This window comes from Neltuma alba, unplaced genomic scaffold (genome assembly GCF_004799145.2).
Source record: "Neltuma alba isolate B1F8T4 unplaced genomic scaffold, ASM479914v2 tig00012182_pilon, whole genome shotgun sequence".
In the NCBI taxonomy this organism is placed as follows: Eukaryota; Viridiplantae; Streptophyta; class Magnoliopsida; order Fabales; family Fabaceae; genus Neltuma; species Neltuma alba.
In genome coordinates this window covers 202,153-225,586 of record NW_021636725.1, presented here as the reverse complement: position 1 = coordinate 225,586, position 23,434 = coordinate 202,153, and the positions used below count along the sequence as shown (strand labels likewise).

The following is a 23,434-nucleotide window of genomic DNA, read 5'->3' as shown; positions in this document are numbered from 1 at the left end:
TCTCCCACCCTAAATGTAATAATTACCAGAAGAGTTGGCCTTGAAATCAAATATAAGACTTTATCACTTCACTTTGTTTTTCGATTCATAATTTTCTTCCCCCTAAACTCTGTTAATCATACATATATTAAAGAATTTTTCATTAAGTAAGTAATTTTTAATGCAAACAATTAAACGGGGCTACTTTAAAAAAACCAATACACAATTTTTTTTTTCATATATAAATAACTCTTCTAATATATATTTACAAATTAATTATCTAATTTCTATATTTAGAAGCAAATGCAGTATCATTATTATAAACAAACCACGTTTAAGAATTAATTTATTCACCTGTCATCGTCTGTGAGACAATAATAATATATTCTCGTAATGGTAATTATTACCTATCAATATAATGACATATAACTTTATCTTCAAAGCACGACAAAAATTCCGGTCAAAAAAAAAAAAAAGCACGACAAAAACATTCCCCATTGTTTAATACTATAAATAACTCTGATACTTGCCGAGACCAGCAAGTTAAAGCACTGCTTCATTATTATTCTCCTGGTACTTGCATCAGATTCTTCTTCTTCTTGGTCGTAGCGGAATATGTCTTCTTCTTCGTTAAGATCTTCTTCAGTTTCATCAGCTAAGAACTTCAGGGAAAGCTTCGATGAGCTGCGATGGGTGATGGAGATAAAGAAAACCCTAGAGAATGATGAGCTGGAGGGAGAAGGTGAACTCACTGCTGTGTCCATCTTCAACGTACCGAAGCTTCTCAAGATTTGTGACCCAGATTCGTACGTGCCTCAACAAGTGGCCATAGGGCCATACCATTATTGGCGACCAGAGCTTTATGAGATGCACAGGTACAAGCTTGCTGCTGCAGTCAGGTTCCGAAAACATCTGCAGAATCATAAGTTGGAAGACCTCGTACATGAGTTGAACATGGTGGAGCCCAGGTACTTAATGCAATAGCTAGAGACATGTTTTACCTTTTAGTTGCTTGGTTTAGTTTCTAATAATATGGATAAATGATCTTTGTTATTATAAACTACCAAGTAGGGCATTAATTACTTTTTTTTTTTTTTGCTCTGAGTTAAGGTTCATCTAATAGCACATTTTATTACAGGTTTAAAGTATAAATTTATCTTAAAAGCTTTCACGTAGAAGCATTGGGAGTTGGGATTTTTTTTTGCACGCAAATTTGTCTTGGAAGACATTTTATTTATTCCATTATTTTGTTGCATGGACATTTTATTAATTTCTTGGATTTATTCTTTCCAATCACTAGTCTATTTTAGTTTTTAAATTATTATACTTTGTTTAGATCTCCTTAAACCAAAATATGATAGACATATACACACCCACACACATATGTTACTCTGAAAAATAAGCTCAAGAAGCATGCATGCATTGATTCATCTATATTCATATACGTGGGAACATATTCCATGCTTATCATAGTGATGTATATGAAATTAATTTGGATCTTTGAGATTGATTTTGGATGGTTATGATTGAATTTAAATTTTTTAATATATTTAAGTTAATTTTTTATTTTACTAGATTTAGAATTTAAAATAATGATAATCTTACTAACATTTTTAAAAAAATAAATTTATCATTAAAAAAATTGCATATTAAGAATTTTAAAGATAAACCACTTATATAAGATTTTGAATAGTTTAAATTACATTATAAGGATGAGTTTATGGTTATGATGAATACTAAATGAGAACCCTCATATATCTAAGGACTCGGTTGCACAGAAAAATGAATACTGACTTAGTATCAAAATATGCATCTTTCGGGGATAAATAATGAAATCTTCATAATTAGAAGTTGCTTGAAGTTTATAATCATCGTCCATATTATTGGAAATTCGCAATCCTGAATTGAACGTTAACTCGAGAACTCTGTTTTCTTTCGTTTAATCATTTTCTATATTGCCATGCATCAACAGGATTCGAGCAAGCTACCACAAGTACTTGGATTTCAACGGCGAAACGTTGGTGTGGATGATGATCATTGACGCCTCATTCTTGCTTGAGTTCTTTCAAGTTTATGCAATCCAAGAAGGAAACAAAATTCCTGGAATTTCCTCCAGAATGTCTCACTTAGTGGATTATGCGGGAAAGAAATCAGCCCACAATGCAATTCTAAGGGACATAGTAATGATGGAGAATCAAATCCCTTTGTGTGTTTTAAGGAAGATGCTGGAATTCAAATTCTCGTCGCCCGATGATGCAGATAATGTCCTGTTTCTCATCTTAACTGGATTGGTTAATGAACTTTGTCCTTTCAAACTGATGGAGGATTATCCAGATGTTCAACTCTCAGAGTGCGCTCATTTGCTGGATTTCTTCTACGACATGATTGTTCCCAAAATTAAAGATCAACAGCCTGATCATGTTATCCATATTGATGGCAATATTGATCCCAAAGGAGGTGAAAATAACGAGGAATCAAGCATGAACTCAAGCTATTTGAAAAAATTCCTCAAAGAGGTGTGGAAGATTCTTTCAAAGCTAAACAGAGGGCCTGTGAAATTAATCAAGGAGGAGTTGCTTTCTAGACCCCTGAAAGTCTTTGTCAAGTTACTGTGGAAGATAATCTCGAACTTACCTGGAATTAAACTCATAAAAATACCTGTTCAATATTTCTTCAACTTCACACAAGGAGGAAAGCCAGAAAATGGAAGTGCAACCTCAAAGAGTCTCATTGAGAAGCCACCACTGATAGAGGAAATCACAATCCCTTCTGTTACAGAACTCATGAATTCTGGGGTTCGTTTCGTACCCACCAATGGATCTATAAACAGCATCAAATTTGACTCAAAAACACGCACTTTTCACCTTCCAAAAGTTGCCCTAGACGTCAACACCGAAGTGTTCTTGAGAAATTTAGTTGCATATGAATCATCAGTAGCATCTGGGCCCTTGGTTTTGACCCGATACACAGAATTAATGAATGGGATTGTGGATTCTGATGAGGATGCTAAAGTGCTGAGAGAAACAGGGGTGATCCTGAACCACTTGAAGAGTGACTCAGAAGTGGCTCACTTGTGGAATGGGATGAGCAGGTCCATAAAGCTGACGAAAGTGCCAGTGCTGGATAAGGCGGTTGAAGATGTGAACAAGTATTATAATGGAAGATTGAAGGTGAAAGCCTGGAAATTAATGAAGAGTTATATAATTGGGTCGTGGCAGTTCTTGACGTTTTTGGCTGCAATTTGTCTCTTGCTTTTGATGATCTTGCAGTCCATTTGCTCTGTCTACACTTGCAATCGTTACTTTCAAATGGCTATATCCGACTGATTCTTCTTCTTCAACCCCCCATGTCTCATAAAGTCTCTCAAATCTGTGTGAGCTAGTGAATGGAGCACTTCTTACTGTGATCAATATGTCAACTATCCACAAACTCAGTGGAAGAGTTTCTCATAGCTTTTTTTTGGCTACAAGTTTCTTGTAATTTCTTTTCGTGTTGAATTGTAATGAAATGTACTTGTAGTGTTTTTTGTCCATCAATTACTGAGTTTTTTTTTATTTCAAATAATTTAACATCACTTTATTCTGTGGCTTGATAAAATTTCTTTAAAAAAATGCCATCATACCAAATTTCTAAACCGTTGATATTTGTTGTTCCTTTCACCTTAAAACATTTGGATTAAGCCTTTTTGTATTGTAGGCCTATCTGGGTATGAACTTAGAACTTGGAACGGTTCAAGTCTATTCGATTCAACTTCTTGATGACTATAAAACAATTGTTCATTTCTGTAGAACGAGTAAATTAAAGACAGATTATTCTCTTGGTGATGACGATGAATTACTAGAAGTTCAAAGAATTGCTCAGAGTATTGGGCATAAGGCTTATGCTGATGCAGCAAGCCAGGCATCCCAATAATGTCTAATCTTTTTAGTATTAATGATCTGAGCCCCCCCCCCCCCAAAAAAAAAAAAGAAACTCCTATTACAGTGCCATTAACTGCTGGTATATTAATGTTCCTATATACAGTACTTCCTAATTACAGGAAGATTATGTACAGAAAATATCTTCAACCCTGCGTTTAACTGATAGTAAGTCCCAAAACACTGAGGTCAACTTCATGTCTCCAGATTCGGTTATTAACCCTTCTAGCATTTGGAACCTCTGAATTCTTGAAGCCTATGATTCCGCTATTGTCTTTCTCTGACAGAATATTCAGTTTGTAGCTGTGTTTTATATATATATATATACTCATATATATATAGAGAGAGAGAGTGTGTGTGTTTGGCAAGTTTTATCGTATTTTTCATCATTTTCAATACTCTGTTATTAATACCTCAGGTGGGATGATGCTTTACAGATTGCTGGAGGGCTCGATTACAGCCTGAGAGTCGTCGAACCACGGTCGGCCTATTATATGACTTTCCATGATACTTCATACTTCGAAAAATTTGAACGGACTGAAATGCATTCTTTCCCGTCTTTAATATAAGATCTAAGTTTGTATTTTAAAATGAATTAAAAACTAGATCTTCCATTATGGGAAAAGGAGGTAGTATTATCTTATGATCATGCTTAATATTTTTTTTTGGAATGTTTAATGATATGCCTTTTAATATCTTGTACTTTTAAGTAACTAAACTGGGGTATGTTATGACTTCTCATAGAATGGGCACATTTGGCAGACTTGTTCCTCCTTTTGCCGAAGATGAATTAGATGAAGCTTATAGAAATGCTGTGAGATTTGAGGAGGAGACTATACTACTGCAACAATCCTGGTACAGTCATCATAGTTTTAAACAAAAAGTTGGAACATTCATTGAATTTTGCTTTGTTCAACGTTAATGGAGTGCGGTGAAATCTCGTGACCCTTTTATTAGGATTCTCAATAATCTTAATTGTATTCTCACATCTTGCATGTTTGGCCGCATTTTATCCTGAAATCATGGTTCCTTACTTTCATGGAATCAACGCACCCACTTAGAAACCAATTAATGATGATTCCCACCTTTATGGGTTGATTGACCATTTCAACTTTTCCTTCTTTCTTTTCATTGCGTAGGGTATTCTTGTCCATTCATTTTTACTTTTATTTAATCAAATCTAAAAAAATAAATTTCATCCCAACGTTCTTAATGTTGTACCAAACATCTATGATCATTAGTATTCCATTTCATCCATTTCCATCTTTTTTTTGAACCAAACATATCCTTGTATGGTCAATGGCTAGTTGTCCTAACAACACCACCACCTATCATATTTGGATGAAATCCCGAATTCAAACCCAACAACAACATGTTTGTGTGTGCATGCTTAATTGTATTAAATTAAAAAGAAGGCCCTTACATCTTTTACATTATTTTTCCTAATTTCAGTATGATTATCTACGGAAAATATCCTTAGAGCTACTGAAAGTAGGAACGAGAGGCCCTAACACTAAAACAAACTCCATTCAATCAAACTGTGGTGAGAATTCAGATACAGGTGATTATATTCAAAATCTTCTTGCATTCTATTTGTTGCAAGTACCCTATGCAAGCTAATATACTGATATGTTATACTTTCATACTTTGATCTCTGAATTAAACTCCATAAGCACTTAGCTGATTTCTATTTTTGTCGTTGTTTTTATTTTTGGGATGCTTGCTTTAAGATTGTTTGGAAAGGACATGATGCACTTACTCATGAATGGTGAATAGGGTCTGTTATGGAGGCTCAGGTGCTTGAAGGAAGGAAGAGGAAACAACCACAGTGGCTATCTGAATTTGTCATCTATTGGTGATAATTGTGCAGACCAAATGTTTGTTAAGCCTAAGTGCAATTATGTCGTTGTAGTGTAATCCACATTCAAATCAAGTTTTAATTATAGTTGTTCTGGATTTGGATGAATTTGAGTATGAGATCTCATAAATGATTGACTCCTTGCAATTATCAAAACTATTATCAACCCTATATTTGGTAAGAGGGAAATAAAAGGAAGGGGAAGGGAGAACAAATTTTAATGAGCTCGATTTGAAAAATTAAAAAAAATGAGATTATAAAATTATAACTGAGAAAAGTTGTAATATAAAAGAATAATAAAAATTAATTAAACAATTTTAACTTATTTTTTTATTTTTTCTAAATTGAGCTCATTAAAATTTTCTCTCCCTTCCTTTTTTTTTTTTAAATTTTTCTCATACCAAATACACTCTAAGGGAAAATCTCATTTAAAGCTATCTTAAATAAGAAGATCATAAGTTAGGTTGTTAAATTCAACAAATCCCTAATTGGGTCATAAACCAAATTTGGGATTTGTAAATATGAGGCATTTTACTATATTGCCCCTCATTTTTTTTAAAAGCCATATCTCTCTCTGTTTTTTCCCCAAAGCGACCTTTGTCAATGGCTGGAGTTTCAACAACAATGGCCATAGTTCTATCAATTGTTATTGGAGCACTGACAATGATGACAACTTGACTATAAAACTTTTTCTATGAATAGTTAATCACGACATGCGAATTACTGAATTGAATTTGTTGTACTACCTCCTGTCCTTAATATAAGACCCTATTTGACTTTTATTTTGATTCTAAATATAAGACCCCAATCTACATTGTCTCTCATATTTATTTTTTTTTCTAAAGTAGCCATTCTAACAATGATAGTTCTAGTCAATATACTTTATTAGTAATGATATTTTAGAAAAGACAGCACCTATTTAGGATAAATAATTAACTCAACTTACTTCTTTAATCTCCTCAAATTAGTTAACTGGCTCTTATAATTAGAACCGGAGGTAGTAACTTAGAAATTAACAAGTTTAGCTTATCAATCCGCAAATTCCCATCAGTTTTTTCACAACAAAACTTTTATAATAAGGTTGCACTCTTCAATAAATCTTTATTGTTATCCAATCATAATGCATACTTAGAATTTAACAAACTTAAATTACCAATTCATAAGTACCTATTAACTATTCACAACAAAACTTTTGCATTAAATTTATAATTTTTAATAAACTTTATTTTATTCAATCACAATATAATGTATATTTAGAAATGAATAAGTTCAATTTTACAATCACGACAAAACTTTTGTAATAAAATTAAAATTTTGTTATTTAATCGCTAGACAGGTTTAGAAATTAATAAGTTTAATTTAGCAATACATAAATATTTGATTTCTTAAACAAATATGCACGTATTCATATATAGTAATAGTAGCAGTAACAATAATAATTGCTGGTAAAAAAAAATAAAAAAGCAGTAGCAATAATAATTGCTATTTCATGACAAGAAGTACGGAATAAGCATTGAACAGTAAATAATATAGTTAATTTGTTTAATTTAAATTGAGAAAAAAAGATAATAAAACATTCTAGAAATTGTTAAAGGACAAATCAGGTGAATTTTAAAATTCTAATAAAATTTTCAAATATTGTGAAGTTACACAAATATTTTTTACTATTTTCTCTTTAAATATTACCACATCAACATTTTCAGGCACGGGTACTCTGGTACTAGTGGATATACTAACGGCCAATAGAACTCTGGTGACTGCTCTTATTTATTGACTAACTTTTTTGATTATATTTGTTTTTAAAACTCTAATGATTACTTTCGTTTAACTACTGACTCTTTTAGTCTTGTGATTGACTTTTTTAATTTTTAAAATTTTCTAATTTCGTTATTGACTACTTTTATATAAAAATTCAAAAAATGTATAAAGTATGGTTAGAGATCTATAATGACAACTTTTTGTTTAGTTATTTATTGCTTTTGTGTAATTAATAGCTATATAAAAATAATCATCAAAATTTTAAAAACAAAAGTAGTTAATAATTAAAGGGAAAATGACAGATAAAGAAGCTCCAAAATGTGAAATGCCAATTTGGGAAGCTAAGGAAATGTAATTACCCATAGGGAAGTCCTTCCCAAATTGGGATTTTGGAAATTCAGTGAAATGACAAAAATACCTTTTGTTCTTTTTTTTTTAAAAAAAAAAACCCAGCCCCTCACCGGTGGCCGGCGACCGGCGACCACCGCCGGCGACTGGCCTCCGGCGGCCGCCGACTGCCTCCGGCCACCGGCGCCGGCCACCGGTGTGGTGGCTGCCGGTGAAGGATTTTTGTGACAGTTTTTTTTTTTTTGGGAATAGGATAATATTGGTTCAAAGTGGCGGGGGTGGGATTTGATCCCACAACCCCTTGGCCACTTGGACCAACAAAAGGATGGCCATTGGGCCATCAAAGATTTCTTAACCTTATAATGCAAACAAAAATATAAGTTAACTCTTTTACTGTAACTCCAGCTCGTGACAACAATTTATTTGAGGATGACAAGTCTTAATTGAGAAATAACAAGTCTAAATTTGATATTAACAAAGCAACTTTTCCTAATTTATTTAAAAATGACACGTCTTTGTTGAAAAATAACAACAATTTATTCGGTATTTCTTGTTATGTATAAGGAAAAGTTGCTTTGTTAATATCAAATTTAGACTTGTCATTTTCCAGTAAAGACGTGTTTTTTCAAATAAATCATGGTCATTTTTAATTAACGTAGATGCTATTTCTTGTTATGTATAAGGAAAAGTTGCCTTGTTAATATCAATTTTAGACTTGTCATTTTATAGTAAAGACGTGTCATTTTTAAATAAATTATGATCATTTTTAATTAATGCACATGCTGCTATGTTATGTATAAGGAAAAATTGCTTTGTTAATATCAAATTTAGACTTGTTATTTCTCAATTAAGACTTGTCATCCTCAGATAAATTGTTGTCACGAGCTGGAGTTACAGTAAAAGAGTTAACTTATATTTTTGTTTGCATTATAAGGTTAAAAAATCTTTGATGGCCCAATGGCCATCCTTTTGTTGGTTCAAGTGGCCAAGGGGTTGTGGGATCAAATCCCACCCCCGCCACTTTGAACCAATATTATCTTATTCCCAAAAAAAAAAACCTGTCACAAAAATCCTTCACCGGCAGCCACCACACCGGTGGCCGGCGCCGGTGGCCGGAGGCGGTCGGCGGCCGCCGGAGGCCAGTCGCCGGCGGTGGTCGCCGGTCGCCGGCCACCGGTGAGGGGCTGGGTTTTTTTTTAAAAAAAAAAAGAACAAAGGGTATTTTTGTCATTTCACTGAATTTCCAAAATCCCAATTTGGGAAGGACTTCCCTATGGGTAATTACATTTCCTTAGCTTCCCAAATTGGCATTTCACATTTTGGAGCTTCTTTATCTGTCATTTTCCCATAATTAAACTAAAATAATCAATTGCTGTATGAAAGTAATTATTAAGAATACGAACAGTATTATCGTTTTATAATATTTTAAAATTTTAAAATAATACGAGGGGTCTAATTTAAGATTTTAAAATTTATCTACTCTAATTTATCTTTTAATATTTTTGAAGGTATTTTAATACTTTTATTCCTTACATTAATTTATTAATCAATATTTTTCGATGAATTACTAATCAAACTTCAAGTACATGTTACAGAATTACTCCGATCAAAACCAGACAGTCCGAAACCATCGTTAACTTCAACGCGAAACCCGGAATATGCTGGAAAAGATTTCTTTCGTGTTGGTCGCGTCGAAGTCTAATACTAATACAGAGCCACCTTTGCCTTGCGTTTCCCTCTCCCATCAGCGGTCGATCACTCGTCAACTCGCAGCGTGGTCGTTGTAGAAGAAGACCCCCCCAAGGCGTAGAGCCCCGCTATGGATACAAATGACTGGAGGGCTGAATTCCTGCCTCATACTCGCCAAATAAAAGTCAATGAAATGTAGGTCTAAAGTTTTTATGTAATTGATTAGATTATCTATATTATGCTTATCTGCTTTGTGCTTTCAGTTCTATGAACTATCAATACTGTCTCATAACGTTCCCCTTGTTTGTCATAGAAGATTAAATCTGTTTCATTAGAAAAAATCTATGATATCCTTGGTAAAGGAGCCATAGTGGGCATTGTATATGATTTGCTGACTTATTGAACTGCTGATTCTTCTTCTATTTGCCAGCTCAGGAAACTATATTACTTGACATACTCAATTTCTTTTGGCAAGCTTGTGTCTTCCGTTTATAGTCCATGCTGGACATTTATATTTCAACTTTTCAATGTTGTTTGTGAGTGCCCCTCAAGAGTTTTAGCAGACTGTGTTATCTTAACCTTACCTATAACTTTAGCTGGGGGTGCAGGAACTTTTTTGGGCGATATAAATTATTGATATGACTTTGGAAGCTGCTGATATTTGTTTTTTCCCCCCAACTGTAGCTCATAATATTTGGAATGAACTGCTTCTATTATAGGTCTATTCTTTGGCATGAGGTAAGAATTTTGAGCAGTTCTGGTCCCCCCCCCCCCTTTCTTCTTTTTGGTGGATTTGGGAGAAGGAAGTTTATAATTGTCAGGTGCCCGGATGATGACTTTAGTCTTCGACAGTCTACTCCAAATGATAATTTGCTTTCTTTGCACTTCTTTTCAAAACATAAACAGAGGGGCTGGACCCTCACATACTGATATCATTTTTTCAGTTGATCATTGTATATTATCCTCAGCTACTTGATGCATTGTCATTGTAAAACAATTCTTCATTTTGTAGAATGGGGAAATTAATGATACATCAGTCTCATGGTGATGACGATGAATTAGTTGAAGTTCAAAAAATTGCTCAAAGTATTGAGCATAAGACTTATGCTGGTGCAGCAAGCCAGGTACATCAATAATGTCTAATCTCTGTTATTTTAATAACTTATAGTCATCTATGCAGATGGGTAAATCATGAATGGATTCTTACACCTTAGGTTTCCATAACCTCCAAATTTGAAACATTTTTTAACAGGGTCAATTCTTAGTGGTGGGCCCACTTCTTTGAACTTGTCAAGATTGCTGTGGTGCTAATTTTCTTATATTTCCTAATTTCAGGAGGATTATTTACAGGAAATATCTTCAATGATGTTGTTTATTGGCTGTAAGTCCCAGACCATCTACTTCAATGTTATGCCATCGGATCAATGAGTAGCCCAATCTAGCTTTTGGAAGTTTCTAATCATTAAAAGCACTGAACCCATTGTATTGGATGAATGTACGGGGTTTACACTGACGGTATTATTAGCGATTCAGTTATTGTTTTGCACCAAGAAAACATTCAACTTGCGGCCCTTTTTTAACATTTGGTATCAAATATAAAATGTTCAATAAGGTTTATGATATTTTTTCCTTTAATTATAATCTCAAACAAATACCTTGTGCATATAATTGGAATACCACCCAAAATTTGTGCATTTGCATTGTAATTTTGTCTTCGATGGAAGTGCTTTTCTGTTATAATAATTATATCACATCTTTGATTTGATATATTATCGCTAAATTAGATCTATAGTGAATCTGTTATTGACACCTCTATCTAAATTTGTGAATATGAGTAATTGGAAACATACTCAAGGTGGATAATTCTTTACAGATTATTGGAGGACTCAAGCGCTACCTGAAAGTCGCCGAAGAAGTGTCAATGAAATGTATAAATTTCTATGTTGTTTTACTTTGTTGATGTATTGCACGATGCGGAAAGAAATCATGTATCATGCTTTGTTAAGAGTTCTCTTTTTCTCTCTTGGAACTAAATTGATAACCAACTTAAAATTAATGCTCAAAATTCTGTTTTATAGTTGAAATACTATGATTGGACCAAATCATTATCTTTTGACTATAAAATGTTCTTCACTCAACGATCTTTCTGTGTAGTTATTCTTCAATAATTTAGTCCAGGTCTATGCATGTGTTTTATAGGACAGCATTATACATTTATTGGTCAGTTGATTGGGTTTAACGGACAAGTATGCCTTATCTGTCAATCACTTGATGTTGCATTGCACTGTTGCTTTGAATTTTACTATATATTTTTGGGTATATTTCTATAATTTTGTGAAGTTCTGGTTTATTCATTTGAGATATTTTAAGGGAAGGGAGAAAAATGCACTTTTCCGCTATTTATATTGGCAAGCCTCCGAATGGTTGGTGTTGATGCTGAATTTTTAAGACAGACATCTTTCTTATGATTATTGAATTGTGTTTATGAAGAACTTTATGTTAGTTTGAACTTATTTTTAATTTGTTTATGGTCTTTGGCACCCCTGAAGAAAAAAGGATACTTGCACAGATTTCTTAACATATAAGTATGTGTTTTTCAAATATATTTCGTTTTTTGTTTGGTGCAGTTAGAGGATTTCTTATTGTTAAACTTTTGTTTTGTGGAGAGAGCATTTAGGATGCGAAAGAGATAACCCATTTGGATCAGGAAATTCATTTTTATGGTATCCGTGCATAGAACTAAATTTAATGAGCCCATTCTATTGCTGCTGCTTTTGTTGTTGTTGTTGTTGTTTTTATTTTTTTTGGGTGTATGAAAATGCACCTAGAAACCAGGAATAATTGCATCTGATAATATCATGATTCATCATTCATATTCTAACTTAAAATCCAAATTCTGTGCGTATCTCTCGGACACTATGAAGGACTTGAAAAGTATTATGGTCATGCTTGCTATTTTTAGGACTGTTTAATGATATATGCTTTTTGCAGTAATTAAACTGTTGTTATTCATCTTATAGAACGGAAGTATTAAGAAGACATCTTCCTGTCTCTAGCCAAGAGGGATTAGCTGAACTTCATAAAATTGCCGTAAGATTTGAGGAGAAGGTTTATAATTCAGCAACAAGCGAGGTAGAGTCATCACAGTTTTAATTCTGACAGCCCTCTTGATGGATCATTGCATTATCCTGAGCAGAACAATTATGATAGAAAGTTGAGCAGTAATTGAACTTTGTTTTGTTCAAGATAATGGAGTGCCCAGGACAGCTTATATCTTTTACATTTCCTCCTAATTTCAGACTGATTATTTTCGGAAAATATCCATGAAGATGCTGACAATGGAAACTAAGAGCCAGAACCGCATAGCAAACTCGTTGCCATCAAACTTTGGTGACAATCGGAATGGACCTTCGGACACAGGTATTGGCATTCAAGCGCCTCGTGGTCTCTGTTTGTTACGAATAGCCTACTCAAGGTGATAAATGGATAGTGCATTGGTCTATGAATAAACCTTCATAAGTGATATATGCATTACTCTGGTAACAGGTTTTTATAGTAATTGTAACCGTGAGAGAAAGGTAAATTCCTGAGTAGTTAGTTAGAAGAGAGAGAATAAGTGGGTGACGTGTCTTGAGGTTGGGATATATACTATGTACTGCCCCGATTTGGTTTCTGTTGAATGAATATTCTGCTTCTTTCCTTTTGCTTATATCATAAAAGGTATCAGAGCCTTTCTCTCCGGCCATATGGCACTGCCGGAGACTCGGTCCTCGACGGATCGTTTGGGTGACATTGAGCGTCGGTTAGACCAGCAGCAAACCGTCCTTGATTCTGTCACCACTCGTATGGAACAGCAATCATCGGATATCGCCGACCTCAAAGTAACGTTACAGGATATATCCACCAAGATATCCAACCTTCATTCTCCGTTTGCGAAGCGTCCGGCGTCTGTCGATGAGGTTTCCCAAACCCATGTTTCTCCCCGTCTTCCTGCCTTTGGTTCATTCCATGAGCTGCACAACTCTGGGTCTTCTTCCAGCTACTCGATTGCCACAAAACAGAGTCGCGTTGAGTTTCCGAAGTTCGACGGCTCTGATTTCCGTGGGTGGGCCTATCGAGCTCGCCAATTTTTTGAGGTAGATGGCACACCAGCTGACCAGCGCATTCGTCTCCTGAGCATTCACCTTGAAGGTCATGCATTGCGGTGGCATCAAACCTTCATGCGCCACCGCTCCTTTGCTAATATTTCCTGGGCCGAGTACTTCAGGCACATGGAGGTTAAATTCGCCGACGTGCGAGATGAACACCCTCTCATTACACTAAAGAAGCTTCAACAACTTTCTACTTCCGTTTCCGAATATGAGCAGCAGTTCGACGAGCTCCTATCGGAAGTTGACATTCCCGAACCCGTAGCTATCAATCTCTTTATTGGCGGTCTTCGGCTTGATATACAGAAGTTCGTCCTCAACTTCGCTCCGTCTACCCTGACAAGTGCAATGTCGACGGCCCGTTTGCAGGAATCAACCATTCATGCTCTACACGAGAATGCGTCGGTGTCTTATCGCCGTTCGGGCCCCCCAACAGGAAGTTCTGCATCTGGTGTTCAAACGGGTTCTGCATTGGGCCCAAAAATAAGCCCATCCGTGGATGCTACAGGGTTTTCCAAACCCAAATCCATGTACCCGTCTTCGATCCAACCGAGCGTCTCTACAGCGGCTTCAACTTTCCCGAATACTAAATCATCCATTTCTTCCAAACCCACCCGCCAGCTTTCGAAACGGGAAATGGATGATAGGCGCCGGAAGGGGTTATGTTATTGGTATCCAGAGAAGTTTGCTCCAGGTCATCGCTGTAAGGAGTCGCACTTGTTCACGTTGGTGGTTGATGAAGAGGATGAGCACTTTGAGGATGCCATAGGGGTTGCCCAGATTGATGCAGAGGGGTCGATCAATGCTATTGAAGGGGATGACAGAGCTCCTACTCTGAAACTAATGGGCCAGATTAAAAACCAGAAAGTGATCATTCTAGTCGATATCGGGAGCACGCACAATGTGCTGCATACTTCTGTTGTTAAGCGGCTCCAATTAAAACCCGTGGAACGGAACGCCATTCGACTCACTGTAGCGGACTCACGGCAGGTAACTATTTCTAAATGCTGCCCGAATTTGTCTTGGGATATGGGTAACTCCACCTTTGTTGCTGATTTTTTAGTAATGAAAATTGGTGGGTATGACATGATTCTGGGCACCCAATGGCTGAGAACGATAGGTCGTTTTACTATGGATATTGATTTGCGGATATTTGAATTCACTTATGGGGGTAAGAAAATTGAGTTGCGTGGCTTAGGGTATGCACCCTCTCCTGTCATAACAGAGCTCTCTTCAAACCATGATATTCTCACTGCTGCATGCATTTTCCTTTTGAACACATCATCCTCCTTGCACGTTGGGTTGGGTAATACTTCCCCACTTCCAGAAACGTGTCAACAGGAATTACTTAGATTATTGGACACCTATGCTGATATTTTTGAGGAACCGAAGGAACTTCCCCCTTCAAGGCCTTATGATCATGCCATTCCACTTCATACTGATAAGCCTATTAGTTGCCGACCTTACCGGTATGGTCCTGCACAGAAAACTGAAATTGAGAAGCAAGTTCAGGAAATGCTTCAGAATGGTATTATTCGAGAGAGTTCCAGTTCTTTTGCAGCTCCAGTGGTTTTGGTGCAGAAGAGGGAAGGTACATGGAGATTCTGTGTTGACTACAGAAGACTCAACGAGGCTACAGTGAAAAACAAATTCCCTATACCGATTATTGAGGAATTGTTAGATGAGTTAACCGGTGCTGTTTATTTCTCTAAGCTCGATTTGCGGTCTGGTTATCATCAAATCAGAATGAAAGGGGAGGATATTCCTAAGACAGCTTTCAGAACCCATGAGGGCCTGTATGAGTTTCTTGTTATGCCCTTTGGGCTTACAAATGCACCAGCTACATTTCAAGGACTTATGAACTATGTCTTTAAGGCATTTCTAAGGAAATTTGTTCTAGTTTTCTTTGATGATATACTAGTTTACAGCAAGAACTGGAACTCCCATATGGAACACTTGGAGCTGGCCTTATCCACCTTAAGGCAACATAAGCTATTTGCCAAACACTCTAAGTGTATTTTTGCTGCCACCCAAATCGACTATTTGGGTCACATTATTTCTGCAAAAGGAGTACAAGCTGATCCAAAAAAACTTGCAGCAGTCTCATCATGGCCCTTCCCTACTAATCTCAAGGAGCTGCGTGGGTTCTTAGGCCTTACAGGTTATTATAGGCGATTCATTCGCAATTATGGAGCCATTAGCAAACCTCTTTCTGATTTGTTGAAGAAAGATGTACCTTTCCAATGGTCTGCGGAAACCAATGAGGCTTTTCTCTTGCTGAAAAAATTCATGATGTCTCCTCTAGTATTGGCACTCCCTAACTTCCATGAACCCTTCATTGTGGAAACAGATGCTTCTGGTACAGGATTGGGGGCTGTTCTTTCTCAAAATGGCCATCCAGTGGCCTTTGCTAGCAAAGTTTTGACCACCAAGAAGAGACCGCTTTCTGCATATGAGAGAGAATTATTGGCTATTATCTTTGCTGTTCGGCAATGGCGTTCTTACTTGTGCAGCCATAAATTCATTATTAAGACAGATCATCTTCCACTTAAACACTTGTTGGAGCAGCGAGAATTAAATCAAGATCAGTTTAAATGGCTCCATAAATTGTGGGGCTTGAATTATGAGATTGTTTATAGAAAAGGTAGTGAGAATGCAGCTGCAGATGCCTTGTCTCGGCGGGTTGATGGATCCTGTTTGGCTTTAACTAGACCTGTTTCTCCACTTTATGAGAAGGTTCGGGACTCTTGGTTAACTGATGATCATCTTCAAAGATTAATTTCAGATCTGGAACAGGATCCAACCCCCCACAGCAACTATACTTGGCAGCATCATTTGTTAAAACGTAAGGGCAGACTGGTTGTGGGTGCTGATAGGAACCTTCGTCGTGACTTGTTGACATTTTTTCATGAAGACAGCATTGGTGGGCACTCTGGACAGCACTCTACCTTTGTGCGTATTTCTTCCTTCTTTTATTGGAAGGGGTTAGAGAAGGATGTTAGAAACTTTGTTCGTGAATGCACTACATGCCAGCGCTTTAAGCCAGAATTAATTGCTTCTCCAGGGTTAATTCAGCCTCTACCAATTCCGGATCATGTATGGTCAGACCTCTCCATGGATTTTATTAGTGGCCTTCCCAAATCCTATTCTAAATCTACTATTTTTGTAGTAGTTGATAGACTCTCAAAAGCGGCCCATTTCATGGCTCTCAAACACCCCTTCACTGCTGTTGATGTGGCACAAATTTTTCTAGATAATGTGGTCAAATTGCATGGGTTCCCTAAGTCAATAGTGTCGGATCGAGATCCTATTTTTTGTGGCAAATTTTGGAAGGAACTGTTTCGGTTATATGGGGTTAAACTCCAATACTCTTCTGCCTATCATCCTCAAACGGATGGGCAAACAGAGGTTCTGAATCGTTGCTTGGAGTGCTATCTTCGTTGCATGACTGGAGACTTCCCTAAACAATGGGTTAAATGGCTGCCTTTAGCAGAACTTTGGTATAATACTACTTACCACTCTTCTATTGGCATGTCCCCTTTTGAGGCTGTTTATGGAGTTGCACCGCCGGTCCATTTACCTTATATTGCTGGGGACTCTCCAAATGATCTAGTTGACCGCACTTGTCTGTCCAGAGAGCTAGTTTTACAGCTCCTTAAGCAACATTTACTACGAGCACAGCATAGGATGATCCAACAAGCTAACAAAAACAGATCTGAACGTTATTTCAATATGGGGGATAGGGTCTATCTGAAATTGCATCCTTTTCGAAGGAATTTGCTGAACAATGCTTCCCTCCACAAGCTTGCTGCCCGTTATTTTGGCCCTTATAAGATATTGAAGAAAATAGGGGCTGTCGCTTATGAGCTTGAGTTGCCAGCAAACACACGTATCCATCCTGTTTTTCATGTTTCACTCCTCAAGAAACATGTAGGTCCAGAGGCCCCTCTGGCCTCCTCTCTGCCACCTATTGATAGTCAAGGCCACTTCATGCTGGAACCGCTGGAGATTTTGGGCCGAAAGATTGTTAAACGAAACAATGTCCCTGTTACTCAAGTCTTGATTCGCTGGAAATTCTCTCAACCTAAGGATGCCACTTGGGAGGATTTATCTCTTATTCAGCAGCAGTTTCCAGATTTTTCTACCACGGCTCCTCCTGCCAGGACAATCCTTGTGGACAAGGATTCTTTTGAAGGGGGGGAGTATTGATATATGCATTACTCTGGTAACAGGTTTTTATAGTAATTGTAACCGTGAGAGAAAGGTAAATTCCTGAGTAGTTAGTTAGAAGAGAGAGAATAAGTGGGTGACGTGTCTTGAGGTTGGGATATATACTATGTACTGCCCCCATTTGGTTTATGTTGAATGAATATTCTGCTTCTTTCCTTTTGCTTATATCAATAAGCGCTAAGCTGTTGATGTTGTTCCCTTTTTTTTTTTTTTGGTGCTTTAAGATTTCTTAAAAAGGAAAGGACACGTGTTTTCCATTGAAATCTGAGGATGCTGTTGAAGTTATTTGTGGTATAGAGGAAATCATGTTTTTTTTTCCCCCAATGGCAAATAGGGTCTATTAGGCAGGCTCTGCCAGAAGGGAAGGTGGAACAACCAGATGGGGAGAGAAATGCTGCACCAAGACAATCTGTGAGAAAAAGGAAGCAACCACAGCGGCTAGCTGAATTTGTCACCTATTGATAGCTCTATTCTCACATGCTAATTTCCTCAGGCAATTGCAAATGATGGGGACCGAATGTTTTTTATGTCCATGCCATTATTTATATTGTAGTGTTTTCTGTGTCCCTAGTGTATCTTTTTGCAATATTGATTATATGAGGCCTCTGGACTGCTTTGATCCTCAGGGGAAAAACAGAGGTTTGTACATTGGTGTTTGGGGGCTGTGTTTTGGCTGCCTTGAAAACTGCTCCTAACTATCTTTGTAATAGTTAGGATTTGTGATGCAATAAGGCCAGCTTTTCCAAACCTTTCAGGTTCTGGCTACTTTTTCCCCACATTGTAATGATATCATAAAACAAGTATAGGGTAATATTTATTCTGATCATGTCTGTTTGATTTGAGGATTGTATGCAGATTAGATATGGCGGGATATGAGCACTTAGAGTAGAACAAACAATAAACTGGTGAGATCAGAAACAGTATTGATCGATAGGAGACCAATTTGTTTAACTTACAACATGAAATGGGCCATTTGAATTGTGATGCAGAAGGGGGGCGGGGGAAATATCAGAAACCCTTGTATGATTATGAATAAGGTTTTTGGGCTTATAAGGCTATAATTTCTTGGATTAAAAATGGGGACAGGGAGGCAAACAATTCTTGGCTTCCATAATCTGGTTAAAAACCCAAGGGTAGTAGTTGCATATAAAAGCCGAAGGATGGCCTGGGAAAATGATGTTTAGGCCTAGAAAGTTTAAAGGAGTTGCCTGTTGATCATTTTAAAGCAATATATTGATATATTCAGATGATAATGCTGTGTCTTGGTCCTATGTGAATTCTATATGGTTTAAAGTCCAATTTTGTTCAGGAAGTTTTCTGGTTGCAGTTGTGGGTATCCAGAAATTTTTGTTGGATTAATATTATCTCATAAGATGAAAGTAATCCTTCGATTCTAAATATAAAACCCTTATATACATTAGTATAAGGGTTGTATGTTTAGGACCGGAGGAGTATTAAAAAGCCAAAAAAAAAAAAAGGGCAACACTGCCCTTAACCATTAAAAATGTTAACCGTCAACTTAAGTATTTTGGCTTCCTTATTTTTTGTTTTTAACAAATTTTGGGGCAATATGGATCCAGCAAAATTATTGAATAACACGACTCCTATGAAAAAAAACCTGAGCAAAATTAGACCAAACCCATTCAATAATACAAAATGTTCACGGGGGTGGGAAGGTTGTTGGACGAGCCGCACAAAATTCAGATGGAGTACCATATCCTAATGGTTTTAATGCTTAGTTTTATTGAAAATTCTGGGACGTTGCAAAAGAGAATATAATTCAATTGGCAAAATCTTGTCTACACAAATGAGTTACATGTTGCAAACGCGGCTTGTAAAATCATCTGAAAGGCTTTATGTAGTAATCTTCCTCTTCTCAATATGAGACCTAATTAATTAATTTGAGTAAACTGAGGATGTTAGTTAAATTAATTAATATGATATACTTTAAAAAAATAAAAAATAAAAACCACAAGCCTTTCCCTTAATTCTATCTATCTCTCTCATACTTGATTATTGTTGGGAAATATCAATAGAGTTAATTTTGAAAAAAATTGATAAACATATGAAATAAATCTTACATATAGGACCAACACTAACTCTCTAATTAGGTCATATATTAAGGATAGGAAGAGTAGATTAAAAAGCATTCTAGATGACGTTATAACTCCCCTTCAAAGTGCGTTAATTTTAAGTGTTATTTTCTTTCTATACTTTTCCTATCCTAAGAGGGGAGGGTAGGGGAAGGGAGGGGAGGTCATGAGTTTTGTTTGGTTGGAGGGGAGGGTAGGGGAAGGGAGGGGAGGTCATGAGAGGAGATTTCTTGTTTGGTTCATAAGAGGAGGGAAGGGAAGATAATTATAAATTGACAAATATGCTTTTATCTCTATATTTAGACTACTTTATTCTTTTATTACAATATTCATATTAAAATTATTACTTTTTAATTTATTAATTTTAAAAAACCAATTATCTCAATTACATGTGATAAAAAAATTATGGTAAAACTAAAAAAATTAGGAAATATGATAAAAAAATTTAACATTTTATCTCATTAATTTTATAATTATAATACACACACGTGTATTGATATATATGATATGTATATATTATATAATTATAATACACACACGTTATGATATGTATATATTAATATATATGTATGTGTGCAATCTATCTGAGATTAATATATATGCATGTTGGCAATCCATATGAGATTATAATACACAAATGATATATAATTATAATACACACACATTATGATATGTATATATTAATGTATACACTACACCGCCCTTCATTAATATATACTTATCATATTATATTACGAAAAAAATTACTGCCATGATAGAAATATTATATTATCAAATATCATTAGTGGCTGAAAAGAGAGAAGTAAGAAAAGAGTTTCTAATAAGAGGAGCAAACTTGGAATATAGAAAAGCTAGTATGGGTAATTTAGTCAATATTAGACATAATACTTCTCTTCGTTCTCCAAATTTGGAGGGGAGCACTAAAAGACAAATTTCTTCCCTCCCCTCCTCTCTATTTTTCCTAACTAAACACACTAATCTTATCCCCTCCCGTCCCCTCAACAACCCTCTAATCAAACAGAGCTTAACGTTGTATTTGGCTCGACAGAGGGAAGGGAAGGGGAGGGATTTTAATTAAGGGAAGGGAGGGAGAGGAAAGGGGAGGGTAGCTACAAAAGGGAGGGAAGGGGAAGAGATTTTAATGATTCCCAGTTTGGATTGATTGGAAGAGAGGGGACGGAGCAATTTTAATGATACCTTATTTTATTCTAATAAAACATTGACTATTTTAACCTTGTAAAATTTAAATGAATTTTCTCACTTTTTTATTTTATCAAGATATAACTATATATATAATGCAAGTCACTAATTTTGACTTACAAGACACAGTCACACACTTATAAGATATCAAAATAAAAAGTTATGAGTGATAGATTTCAATCAGAGAAAAGATCTTAAAGATGAAAGAAAATATCGACGGCCTCTTGGAATTAGAAGAAAAGGAAAAAAAAAAGTTCAACAATACTTACTAATTTTGGAGACAACTATCTCGATAATCTCTTGCTAGATATTCAAAAGAATTCTCTAATATAGAAATGTTTACCACTGATTAGGGGTTAACAAACCGAAAGGGTATATGAGGAATTAAAGTATTTTAGTTAAGCTAATTTTGAAATTTAAAATTTTATTTCTCATCTCCCCTCCAAAAAAACTCCACTTTTGGAGGAGAGGTTAGAAAGGAAGAGGAGGAGAGAAAAGCCCCTCCCTCTTTAAAAAATACCTTAAACAAACAAAAAGAGGGGAGCAACTCCCCTCTATTTCTAAAAAATTGCACCAGCTAAACAAAAGGAGGGGAGCAATTTTTCTCCCTTCCTTTCTGAAAACCTCGTACCAAACAAAATGTAAGACTCATTTTATAGTGTAAATATCCATTTTAATTATACTACAAAATGAGTCTTGCATGTAAGATAAAAGAAATATATATATATATATATATATATAATGAGCTAATATGATTAGGAAAAACTGACAAATAAATCCGTAAAAATTGTAAAATCTTTTGACAACAATTGATTTTCAAACAACAACATATTTTTATAAAAATACCTGATTTTTTCTTTTTCTTTTTTCATTTTCCCATACAGTTAGTTTTGTTTTCAGCATACATATATAGATACATTTGGTGAAAAATGAAAAAAAAAGAAAAAGAAAGTCAACGCTAATCTCTTCTTTCTTGAATCTTTTCTTTTTCTGACCTTCTTTCTTGAACACCACGGCAACTAGTACAGAACCACCTATTCTCCATTTTCCTTTCGCTTGATCTTCTCGCCTATCGGTGAACTCACTCCTCGACTTGCAGCGTCGTGGTCGTAGACTTCCAGTAATCCTACTGTTATTCCCTCTCTCTTTCTTGCTTTCTTTCGTTGTGGTGATAATTTAGTTTTGTTCGCTTTGTGAGATCTCATTTCTCTCTGATCCGTTATATTATATTTTTCTAATACTTATTCTCATTTAGATGAAACTCTCTGCTTTTCGCGATGGCTGGTATGTAGGAAATATTTTTGTCCTTGAAAGAATTTGAAGGAACTGAGAAACTAATCTCAGTGCTCTAAACGGTGGATGATCAAGTACCAGTTTATTTTAACTGAAGTGAATTCCAAACGATTTTGGTGTATGATTCATTAGGAATAGTGCTAGTCAGAACCCTCAAAGATGGGGACGGGAAATTTCATGTTTCATATCATAGTAATTCATCACTTGACTTGAGGAATTTTCTGAATTATGAACATGAGCTGAAACCCGGTGCCCTTTTTTTAGTTTGGGTTTTGGTTTCCATAAGAGAGTATTTCATAAAAAAACCCGTAGTTTCTATTGACTCGTTTACAAGCACCTGCTCAATACCTATATTTGCTTTTAAAGTTTGATTTCATTTAATTGGTCAATTTTTGATACCTTTGCTGATTTAAATTGTATAGTTACGATCATTGAGGACCTCCGCAAGGTGTAGACCTACCATGGATAGAAATGATTGGAGGGATCACTTGTTTGTCATGGAGGATCAAATTTGTTATGACCTTGAAAGCCTCTAATATTTGTTGATACATTTCATTATACTTTTCCGGTCCTTAATATAATATCCATTTAACTAATTTGATTATATTAAGGAAGTTAGGTAAGTTAGTTAATTATAATAAATGTGACATGTTTTTCCTAAAATGCGATAATCATCTTTCTTAATATTCCCTCTTCCTTTATAGGTGTAATTTAGAGAAAATTGATAAATATGAAAAACGAGTCTTATATTTAGGACCAAAACTAACTTAACAATTATGTCCTATATTAAGGACCAGAGGAGTAGCTTAAAATATTTGGGATAAAATTTGTGTTATAGGCCTATCTTGGACGGGAACTAAGACTTTGGTAAAATTCTACATTATAATTTATTTTTATTTGATTTGGGGAAGGAAGAAGTTT

The 23,434-nt window shown here is 35.7% G+C and overlaps 2 protein-coding genes and 1 long non-coding RNA gene across 4 annotated transcripts; all 3 read left to right on the top strand.

Moving 5' to 3' along the window:
* Nucleotides 1-608: 608 nt before the first annotated feature.
* On the top strand, nt 609-3,540 carry LOC114724255 (putative UPF0481 protein At3g02645). The gene is made up of 2 exons (XM_028910576.1): nt 609-947; nt 1,952-3,540. Exons 1-2 carry the CDS (start codon nt 676-678, stop codon nt 3,303-3,305), a joined length of 1,626 nt encoding a protein of 541 aa, XP_028766409.1. The 5' UTR covers nt 609-675; the 3' UTR covers nt 3,306-3,540.
* A 1,051-nt stretch (nt 3,541-4,591) lies between these two features.
* LOC114724256 (uncharacterized) lies at nt 4,592-5,841 on the top strand. Of its 2 annotated transcripts, XR_003738298.1 has the most exons (3): nt 4,592-4,751; nt 5,349-5,457; nt 5,673-5,841. It is a non-coding gene; the product is annotated as an uncharacterized LOC114724256 (long non-coding RNA). The 2 variants fall into 2 exon arrangements; XR_003738297.1 differs by having other exon boundaries at nt 5,349-5,841.
* Nucleotides 5,842-9,505: 3,664 nt separating this feature from the next.
* LOC114724267 (uncharacterized) lies at nt 9,506-18,769 on the top strand. Its single transcript, XM_028910586.1, has 7 exons — nt 9,506-9,744; nt 10,562-10,673; nt 10,885-10,930; nt 11,423-11,477; nt 12,570-12,681; nt 12,849-12,969; nt 18,262-18,769. Exons 1-7 carry the CDS (start codon nt 9,680-9,682, stop codon nt 18,387-18,389), a joined length of 639 nt encoding a protein of 212 aa, XP_028766419.1. The 5' UTR covers nt 9,506-9,679; the 3' UTR covers nt 18,390-18,769.
* Nucleotides 18,770-23,434: the final 4,665 nt, after the last annotated feature.

Bases quoted from the DNA above. Each gene is read 5' to 3' on its own strand.
- LOC114724255 (XM_028910576.1), top strand. From the start codon at position 676: ATGGAGATAAAGAAAACCCTAGAGAATGATGAGCTGGAGGGAGAAGGT. The intron at 948-1,951 runs GTACTTAATGCA...ATGCATCAACAG, and splicing joins TTGAACATGGTGGAGCCCAG to GATTCGAGCAAGCTACCACA.
- LOC114724267 (XM_028910586.1), top strand. From the start codon at position 9,680: ATGGATACAAATGACTGGAGGGCTGAATTCCTGCCTCATACTCGCCAA. The intron at 10,931-11,422 runs GTAAGTCCCAGA...AATTCTTTACAG, and splicing joins AATGATGTTGTTTATTGGCT to ATTATTGGAGGACTCAAGCG. The intron at 12,682-12,848 runs GTAGAGTCATCA...TCCTAATTTCAG, and splicing joins ATAATTCAGCAACAAGCGAG to ACTGATTATTTTCGGAAAAT.